This window comes from Parus major, chromosome 2 (assembly GCF_001522545.3).
Source record: "Parus major isolate Abel chromosome 2, Parus_major1.1, whole genome shotgun sequence".
Lineage (NCBI taxonomy): Eukaryota > Metazoa > Chordata > Aves > Passeriformes > Paridae > Parus > Parus major.
In genome coordinates this window covers 24,019,917-24,030,885 of record NC_031769.1, presented here as the reverse complement: position 1 = coordinate 24,030,885, position 10,969 = coordinate 24,019,917, and the positions used below count along the sequence as shown (strand labels likewise).

At 41.4% G+C, this 10,969-nt stretch overlaps 1 protein-coding gene across 8 annotated transcripts in view; it reads left to right on the top strand.

The window, feature by feature from the left end:
- Nucleotides 1-9,955: 9,955 nt before the first annotated feature.
- SGCE (sarcoglycan epsilon) overlaps nt 9,956-10,969 on the top strand; it is a 33,290-nt gene continuing 32,276 nt past the window's right edge. For 6 of the 8 annotated variants that reach the window (XM_015617842.3, XM_015617846.2, XM_015617847.2 and 3 more), the window contains exon 1: nt 9,958-10,145. In XM_015617842.3, coding sequence (XP_015473328.1) covers nt 10,037-10,145 — 109 coding nt within the window. In that variant the 5' untranslated portion in view covers nt 9,958-10,036. Of the gene's footprint in view, nt 10,146-10,969 lie in introns of all 8 variants that reach the window. The other 2 variants (XM_015617844.3, XM_015617845.3) reach the window with 2 other exon arrangements.

Sequence of the window (10,969 nt, the reverse complement as noted above, 5' to 3'; positions counted from 1 at the left end):
CAGGGGATTAAATACTGTAATTTCTAGCTTAATGCAGCTGATCTGCTACATAAAGATCCTCCTACACAGTAAGTTCTCTCATGCAGAGATTTTGTTTTTGTTCTGACACTTTCCTGAGAACACACACATCTTTAATTCATATAATATAGGACATCTATTCCTTGCAAAAGCAAAATAACTCCCTGCCTTTCCCTTCCTGCCAAAAATACAAACTACCCTCCCTCTCTCTCCCTCAAATAAAAGCCAATCATCAAACCTCTAATTAAACTAAAGGACTTGTATCATTAGCTTGTCTGGTGGAAACAATTTTACAACTCAAGGGATGGCACATGCTGAAAATGGAATGTTACTTTTTCAGGGAAAATACTCAAATTTGTTCTTCAGATAGATAATTTGGAGTGCTTTAACCTTTATAAAATTGTGTATTCACAATAAAATATGCATTTATCTTGTATTTTAACTAAGCTTGTAGCTTCAAATTCAGCTACTTGTGCCTTACTGAAGAAAACCCCAACAAACCAACCACCAAAAATCTTCTGCATATGACACTGCCCTAAAATGCCCATGTGTGGGAAGGCTGGCAAGGATGCAAGACCTTTAGAAAACAAGGAGGGCATGAGTGCTCCCCTGTCCTGTGGCAAAAATATATCTTCTGTGTACAGTCACTTGACTATGTTGTACAGTCACTACAACTATGCCAAGTTGTAACTTGACTGGAGTGCAAATAGTTCAGTTCTACTCTCTGTCTGGACCCTTACAGAGTAGTGCAACCTCCTACAAGTCAAATGACTGAATACCTCTCTGCTCTACTTTCATATACTCTGTGGGATGGCTTCTCTGTAGTTTCTTACCACACATAGTTGCTACAATAGGTAGCAAAATCCTGGGCTTTGCAGAACTGACTGGTCTGCTTCAGAGTAACTACTCCCTGTACACTTACTTTTAGGATTCCATTTACTAACTTCTAAAACACAACTGAAGGAAACCATTTTGAAATCCTGCTTTCCTTGAGTTCCAGAATATTCCACTGGTTGTGTATAGCTCATTATTTCATTAGCAAAGTTATCACAAGTCTGCTGGTTAAAATTTTTTCTCCTAAAGATGAACAGAACTGTCACTTTCAGTAAGGTAAATAAACACTTTTTGTCTTGGCATGTGCAAGGTGCCTGAGACTTTTTTTTACTTAGTTCCCCCCTTTAGGCCAGACTGACAACATGTATTCACAAGAAGATAAAGAAAGAGAATATATCATAGAAAAGATGAAAATTACAAACAAGTCATGCTAAACCCCAAAACCTGGGAACTAATCCCTCCTGCTATCATTCTGAGCATACAACTCACTCCTCCCAGCAGCCAAACTACATCCTGTGGAAAGAGAGAGCATGAGAAACTGCATACAGAAAAGCAGAGAGGTCTAAATATTGCTCTGCAATTTTCACAACTCTGTACTCAATAGAAAAGGAACATTTCCATTTCTGCAGGAACATTTTGGAGAGAGCAGAGTACATTTAATACATGTAAGGAAATACAGTGCATACACTATCTTGCAGAGTTAAAGAAAGAAGACATTGACAAAGGACCCATAATTAAAAACTGGGGAATTATTTTAAACTTGTAAAATTGTCTGTAGTAAAACTGTATGCATAGATTAAGGTTGCATTTTAAACATTTGAAGAAAAGCAACTTAAAAGATTTAAGGAGATTTAAAGATAAAAGTTCTAATCAGATGAAATAGGAAGATACACACATGCTAAACAAAGACCTGAAACAAATCTTGAAAATAATTCAGAGTTGCTGGAGGGAATCAAGGTCTGACTCTGGTAAAAAACATGAAAATTTTCAGAATGTCAACAGATACAATCTATAATACTAAATCAAGGAGTTTTATATCTGTATGTGGCATAGAATTTTCTTTGCAGGAGAAAATGGCACAGATGAAGATTTTTCATTTTACAGAAAAACACGTCAGAGCAATGGAACTCATTTACATTCAAAATGCAGATTTGCCAACAATGCAAAACTATGGAAATGAGAGATCACAACCACAATTTTACTTAAAAACTTGCAATAATGCTGCACTTAAATTCCATCTCTTTCCAACTACTTAAAATCAAAAGATAGCTAGGGTTTATTGAAAGATAATATGTGAATGCTTAAAAAAATTCTTATAAAAACCTGAGGAAATATTATGGGACTTATTTTTTGCAAGACTCGGGAAACCAGAACTGTCAGGTACTGATGATGTTTTATGGTCAGAGTCATTAACCTGATATATTTGTAACAATTTACAATACTCAGCTTATAGCATTAAAAAATCCAGAAAAATAATAATATAGGTGCACATAATCCAAACACTTTGATGAAGGCAAAAAACAGTGGGCTGCCAGAAAGCTGTAGTCTATTTCCACATGACAAACAGAGGAGCAAACCTGGAAGAGTCAGAAATCACCTTCCTTCTCCTACTGCAGAAGCAGCTGAAAAGAAGCATTTTGAATCCTACTGATCTGAAGCAGATCAAGCCAGCAGCATTTATGGAAAGGACTAGACCCAGAAATCTGACAATTAAGGAAAGCTTTGCCAAATTTTCAGTCCTGCACAAACCACTTCTAAAGGTGAGGCTCACTGGACTTCTGACTTCCACAGTACCCCTTCCTTCTCCACCTCCCTATGTTTATAGGCCTACACTTAACAGCATTCCCAGTTCACAGTGGTACTGGCCACATTCATTCATGAGATAAAAGCACTATTTACATCTACTGCAATAACTGTACTCTTCATCTACCCTGGATATTTTAACATTCACATGATTTACTATGATCAGATAGAGAAACCTCACCCACAGAAAACTAAAAACCTGTCCAAGACTGGTAAGTGAAAATTTGAAATATGAATGCTCAGAAAAAGACTAATGCATTAACTCTTTGGGCACCCAAATTTAAAATTATCTAATTTTCCAGGGAACTAAATTCTCAATTCCTTTTGAAGTCAATGAGAGTCACAAAGGGTAGGACACTGTTTAGGCTGTTCCCTCTCAGATTAATTTCTAGCTTCTCTTATCACCTGCCTTCAGCTGGCTGGTCCTCCACCTCTCCAGATGAAACACTACAATTCAGTAACTCCCTGTTACATTACACCCTGCAATATTTCATAAACTGAGACATCTGGCAACTGTTAGTTAATTTGAAAGCCAAACAACACCACAACACAGTGATACAGGATTAGCTTCTCCTAAACAAAATATGTCTTACTTGCCAAAAGATGTAAGCACTCCACGCATGAAGACATGGCAGTTAAACAACACAACCTGAGCACAACCTCGTTTATATGTGGCATTTCTTCTGAAAACATTTTTTTCCTTTGGTTATTACTCTCTGGGGAAAAAGTGTTAATGTTTCCTGCTCTCAGTCAATAGATGTCTCAAAAAGACATATCTGTATGAGACACAAAACTAGGCTAAGATCCTCTGTATGAACTGCACATACAGTGGAGTTCACTGTATGTGAAAAATACGTGAAAAGCACACAGACTAGTTCTGATGTGTTTAGATAAGGCACACCTTCAGATCCCAGTTTACACAGAACCACTCAACAATCTTATAACTAACTACAGCTGCATTCCACCCTTCCAGCCTCCATGTTCTCCTAGCTGTAAATCTGATTAGTGTACTCTGCAGCATGCTCTTATTTTTTTTAGTCTTTCTTAACTGCTACCCTCAAAGAGCCACTTTCAGCCGGGATTTCTCCATATAAGGCGGAGAAACAAACACATTGGAGAGCACATGATACTTATTTAAAAGAAAACATACAAGTATTTCACTGTTCCTCCAAGCAAAGTTTGTTCTGGAACGGAGAGAAAATTTGTTCTTTGTTCTGTGTGAACCTTGGCCCCTCCTCCTAACATCACTTTCAGATTTTATGCCTTCAGGCTGAAAATATTTTATTTTTCATCAAACTGTTTTCTTAAATCTGCATGTAACACACCTGTCACAAACTTTTGCTCTGCTCCTTTAAGGTATTTCTGCAACTCCCACACTCTTGGCAAGAGCTCACTCTAGATAAAAATCCAACACCCTCCTTTATTCATCATCTAGGATGTATGATTAACTTGTTTTTTTCAAAGATGTTGCCTTAAGCTCTGGGTGTCGACTACTCCCATAGAATGAACTACACCATGTTCAGTGTTGGCCCATGTTTCCACTTCTTTGGGCTGAGAATCCCTAATGAAACTGGATCTATGTGTTACATAACCTGGCCAATATGATACTGACATCCAAGGTTTGGCATTTGCAAGAGTTCCTGCTAGGTGTGTCCCATTCCCCAAATTATACATAGATGCCATCTGGACATGGGAACTATTTCTTCCAAACACCACTGATTTATTGCACCAAACATAATAGAAGACTTAAGTTCACAGATATACACAATCTCACCTATGATGATGCACAAGAAATCTCTAATGAGAACTTGCAACTTAAAGTCTAGTTACATTTCACAGATTATAAGTTGCTTGCACTACAAATACTGGTTCTAGGACAGACTTTTCCAGTAAATTTTGTGATAAATTATTTGGTTAAGGGAGAAGAGATGGACATTTTTGCCAGAGATTAATATTAACTTACTCTGCATTCACCAATGTGCTCATCTAGCCTGTTTTTTTCTCTAATAATTCTTTTTGAGCTATTTCTGTGCAGTCAGGGAGTGTATCGTCATGCAGCTGCACCCAGGGCCTATGCTCTGTTAAAAAGAAAATAAAAAAGAAGTTAATTCAAACTATAAATATTCTCCTGTTTCCACACATAGGGACTTCTGAGGTACAGAGGATCTTAGTTACATTATCAAAAAAGGGTGCATAGCTTTGGTAAGACACATGTTAGCAGAATTTAAAAGCTCTCATTTTTCACCCATTAACTCAGATAATTGTATTTCACAAATGCTTTTGAACAGACACTCACTCTTACCTTCCCAGGTGGGGGAGATTCATCTTGCTAAGGATTACAAAAAAGGCTGAAACAAGGAATTTTTTAAGAATTGTTGAACAATGAAGACACAATAATTAGTTCAGAATTTTAAACTAATTTAGTCATTAAACTAACTTCTCTATGGAGAATTTACAAGAAATTATGCCAACTTAAAAGCTAGCAGTTTAGGAATGGCAGAGCTCACAGAAAATATGAGGAAAATATTAATTTCATCCTACTTATACTGGACTAAGAAGCCTGCTAATCTGAGTACTACAGACAGATACTTTATTTTAAGAGATTCAGATAATGCTTCTGGTACTATTTTTCTCCCTATGATAAATCATTATATATACAGTATTAAGTCTCTGTGCCTTTTTACAGGCTGCAGCTTTTCCCTATAAAGAGCAAGGAAAGAAAAATCAAACTTACCACTGTCTAGATTTTTTGTATTTTTTCTAGAATAGCAGTTTGAATCCCAGATAGAAATATTATAAAGCAGCATGTTCCCTAAAAGCTTTGCCCACAGGAAAAATTGTGATGGAAACCACAGTCAATGGTTTTTGGTTTTGTTTGTGTTTTGGGTTTTTTTGTTTGTTTGTCTTTTTGTTTTTTGTTTTTTTACTATAGTAGGAACATCAGTGAGCACCCAGCAGTGAATATGTTTGAAATGGAAGCTTTTCATAAAAAAGCAGACCTCAATATGATTTCATTCATTGCTACCTGACAGTGCCCTGAAGAGGGAGAGAGGGGCTATTTGTACATATAAAACTGTAAAGCTTGCTATAATGTTGACCAGAACCAGTATTTTAGGTGCAGTAGAGCATGTTTTAAAAGCCACAAGAACTACACAGACATGTGAAACTATAACCTCTAAAATAAGGCCAAATTTACTGTCACACAGGGCTGCTGGCTATACAAGTGCTGCTTCAGCAAACTGAAGTCACTTGTGGGCTGTTTTATCTTACAGTGCACTTCTTGTTTCTTCCAAGTTATTTTTTTTTTTAATTTGTTCCTGTTTATCACTCCTACATTTGGATATAGATAACCTTCTTTCTCCAAACACATGGTATTTCCCAAAATATATGCCATATTCTAGAGATAACTAGTAGATAGCACAATTTGATCTTTTGAGCTCCTCTTTACACTTTAAAATTCCAGTAAAAGATAAAATACGTGGGCTAAATCAGCTAAAAACACAGCTCATAAATCTATTTCTGTTCAACTCTGGAAGTTTTGAATAATGTGCTTTGTTTCAATAAGCATCTGTTGGGTGCAGTTGACATACCAAAATTCTTAACCCCTTAATTTTTTAAGAATTTTTTGTTGTATATAGTACTGTAGCAGTGCTGCATATAAAATACTTAGTTAAATACTGCATGAAAACAAATAGTGTGCTGCAACCACAAATTACTACATTAACATGCCAAAAGGCTTCCAGTAAACATTAGAAAGACAGAAGTACAAAAAGAAATAAGAATCCTTGGAATGTAATAAAAGGTGGTATTTATTATAAACTCCTCAGGACTTGCAAACTGGAACAAGAATTGAAGTTGTTCTGTTTGTCTTACATAATGACTTGGTATACTAGTTGCTAACCTTACTGAAAGCTATACAATATAAAAATATTTTTCTCAGAAGAATGCCTAAAAAAAGGAAGGAAAAAAAAAGACTGCCCTTTCTTCTTTTGTTTAGATGGGCTGATCTCCAAAACCACCAAACACTTGCAAGCATTCAGTACCTATAAAGATCAAGCTGGAAGAACCTGTGCTCTAAAAGAAAGGCCAATGGATTAGGTTGTATTCCTTCTGAATGATATCAGCCTCCTAATGTGTCTGAACAACAAAATAAACCTTTGAAGTCTGCAGAATGCATGGGGAAACAGTAATTGTCACTTCTGCATCCCTGGAAAATGAGGGGTTTATACTCTGGAATTAAGAAGTTTTAGCTAAAAACTATTGCAGTTCTTAGAAGCCAGCTTTTCTCCTTGCCAAAGTAAATGCAGTAAACATGGAATACAGAACAATTTCTGTAAAAATGTGTCATCACTGTGCCCTTTCAATTAGTTTCAATAGAGGCAGTCAGTTAAATTACAGAAAAAGAAATACTTACAGAGGGAGTATTTCTAATCAATATGAAATCACTGGTGGCTGATTTAAGCAAGCTGTTGCATCCATATTAGTTCATTTTAGGAATGTAAGGGTAGGATTCTAAAGTGCACTGCATTAGCTGAAGTTTCTCAGGTGAGTCAGTCTGGCAGGGCTGGGTCAGTGATGTGTGCTTTGAATTGCGACCCTCAAGATACAGTCAACAAAAAACACAGAGATACCCACTCACACACAAGTGCTGCCAGGAAGGAAGCAGGGGGACAAGGCAGGCTTTTGTGGCACTTCTTTCCATGTCCATGACACATAACCTTTTCTTCTCAGGCAGGACATCTCACAAACGTGTTTTAGATAAACGGAACCTTCGTTCTATACAAAGGTGGCAAAGCATTGAACATTACTACAGTGCTGCTACTACATTAAAATGGTGTTGACTGTTTTATAGCATATAACATTTCAACATGAAATAATTGGAAAGAAAATGGTAATTAATAAGCTGATGACAGTACAGACGTTTACAAAAATAAGGCATTTCACTAGCATAAAAATTATTGTTGGAAAGCTACCAGTATATTATATAGACTTGTTAGTCTAAACATTACTATCATAGGGTGAGCTGGCTATCTGAGATTCTTTTGGCACAGCTGCATCTGTATGGCTTTCTACACTCACATAAGGGAATGAGCAAAAAAAATCACATGAATTTCAGAGAGGAAATAAGCCTACTCAAAATCATAAAGTGCCATGAAACAGAAGAGTACTTCTAGGCAAAGGTAAGGGAAAGAGTGTGATTTCTGCTCTTAAATATCTTTGTAGGCAAATTAAAATTTAAATATATTCTGAAAGTCTCTGTGGAATGAGAAGAAAAAAGTCCTTTATCTAGGATAATGAGCCGGCTGACTAAAACACCAGAGTATTTTGCATCTTAATGTCAGGCAGAATATTTATACTGAAGAGCCTCTTGCTATTTAAAGTTCCCCTTCATGAGATGGATTAATGGAAATTTAGAGCTGTAACAAGACTACAGTCGGATAGGGTAAAGTCTTCTACAGTTGTCTTTTTTCCCTGGCTTATAAAGAGTTCAATAAGGTCAATACAATTTGAATAAGACAGATTATATTTCTTTCTTCTAAATCCCAAAAGCATACAATTATTATTACTTTTTTGCAAATACATTTGGCTTGCTAGAGTGGAAATGCTTATGAAATTTCATGAGAAATCAAAATTCTCTATGTAAAATGAAGAAAGGTTATTTTTATGGATAATGGAAGACTTACTGTAATTTTCAAATAGCAAACATGACAGTCCACTAGAATGAGAAAATAAAAGTAAAAAGTAATCTATTTCTTGAGCTGGGGCTTTCACTGTGGAATATGGAGTTCTAGTAGAGGGACTACTCTTAATGAATCATTCAGAAAGCTGAGAGACAGTAGCTCCCCAGAAGAAAATGCAGTATTTACATAGCACTGTGTCTTAAGCGATTATATATGATATATACATACACCTACTCTCAAAATACATCACCATTGCCAAGAACTACATTTGACAATATTCTTCCATCCTCCACAGGAAGATTTGCTTTCACAGCTCAGCAAAGACTGCCATAGCTTTTGGGCTATGCCACAGACATTAAATGACAGTCAAAAATCAGTAATGAGTCCAGAAAGCATAACACAGACAATGAAACTGAGACAGCACAGGATGAATGGTCAGTCCTGACAGAGGAAATTGGATGCAAGCCTGAGGTGAGCCTGGAGCTGGGGCTATGACCAACTCCTCCAAGACACCCTATTCACAACTCCACCAGCTACACCAACAGCTGCTAATCACTGGGAAAAACAAATCAGCTTGGTGTGGAGTAAGGATATAGGCTTAAAATAGGGTAAGTAGTTCAGAAAACTACATTTGCAAGGGCTTATGCCTTGATGTCCTCCAAGAGCATGCCACATCTGTGCGCACCAGGCATGACTGCAAGGTCCTGTCCTGCCCTACTGCTGGTGTCACAGAATCACAGAACTGTTAAAATTGGAAGAGACCTCTGGAGATCATCCAGTCCAACCTCCTGCCAGGACAAAATCACCTAGGGTAGGTCACACAGGAGTGTGTCCAGGTGGGTTTTGAACGTCTCCAGAGAGGGAGAGTCTATAACCTCCCCATGCAGCCTGTTACAGTGCTCTGCTGCCCTCAGTGTAAAGTTCTTCCCTGTGTTGAGGAAAACCTTCTTGTGTTTTAATTTATGGCCATTGCTCCTCATCCTGTCACTGGGCACGTCTGAAAAGAGCCTGGCACCATCAGCTTGGCACCCGCCTTTGAGATATTTGTATGCATTGATGAGACCCCCTCTCAGTCTTCTCCAGATTAAACAGGCCCAATCCTGCAGTCTCTTCTCATAAGAGAGATGCTCCAGACCCGTAATAATCTTTTTGACCCTCTGCTGGACCCCCTCCAGTATGATGGGATAAGGCGTTCAAAACGCTGCTGTTTGGAGGGCTTTCGCCCCACAAAGATATTCAAGAGCACAGGACATCCGTGTGCACCCTGTGCACTGTGTGAGGTGTGGGATGCCGCCCTCCCCAGCGGGGCTCCAAGGGAAGGCGCAGGTCTAAGCTGGGCTGGCGAGGCACCTCAGTCACCGCCTTGCCCCCTCCACCCAGCGCACCACGGCTTCATCCCGCCACATCTGCACCGCGGAGCGGGGCAGGGCAGTCCCCGTCCCCGCCCTGAGGGGAACTGCGTCCCGCGGAGCCCGCTCCCTGCGGAGCCCGCGCCGAGCAGCTCCGCTCGCCGCCCGCAGCCCGCCATGGCGGCCACAGGCTCCTCCCGGCATGCCCGGCATTTCCCGGCCCCGCTGCCTAGAGACGGCCGCCGGGGCGGGGCGGGGAGGAGCGGGGCGGGAAGGGGAGGATGCTGCGGCCGCCGCGGGGCGAGGCGGCGGCGGTGGCAGCAGGAGTAGCGGTATTTGGCGGCATAGAGGATGCGGCGACGGTGGTGTCGGCAGCAGCAGGCGGAGGAGCGGGGAGCGATGCGGTGCTGCGCGGCGGGGCCGTGGCCGCACAGCGCCCTCACCACGCTCCTGCTGACAGGTCGGTCACGGCGCGTCTCGCCGCGGCGAGCGGTGGCGGGCCCCGCCGGCAGCGGCCGGCCTGCGCCACGGTGCCCCCTCTGCTCGGGCTTCGCGTCCCCTCCCGGCGGAACCGGCCCCCCGCCTCGCCCTCCGGCTGAGGCTCGCTGCGCGCCCCATTCCCGCTGCCCCCTGCCCTCTGTCAGTGCGGGGGCCGGGCTGTCCCAGCATCCCCCATGCCGCGGCTCCGGCGGCTCCCGGAGGCCGCTCCATAAGCGGCGCAGGGACGGCGGCCTCCGTGCCCCCGCCGCGGGACCGCCACGGCCCCTCCCGGCACGGCGGGCGCGCCCGAGCGCGGAGGGGCTGGGGCTGAGGGAGCCCGGGGGCGGCGGGTGAGGCCGGAGCGGGACTGCCGCCGAGGTGCGGGAGCCAGGCCTGGCTCAGAGGCGGTGGATGGCGCGGGAGGCTCCGCTCCCGGGGACTGGGCCGGGCCCGCTGCTCTCCTCCACTCCCTCGACCTGGTGCCTGACGGGCTGTTTTGAGTACGGGAGTGTCTTTTGTGTTGCCCCTCTTTTCCCTTATTTCCCATCTTGACCACTTAGTCCAGCCGGGCCAGAATTAGGAATTCAGAAAAAGTCTTGATCCTGGTCCCTAAAAGCTAAATAACTTTTATGCAGTAGGCAGGTTTTTCACCTACAAGGTTCTTCACGCCGAAATAAATCAAACAGCTAACACTAACATAGCTACAGGACTGCCTTGATGAGACTTGCTACACTAAAAGTAACTTGACAGCAAGATATTTATTTGGGTTATTTTGAGTTTTGAGAGGTCAGTGGTGTGTTATAT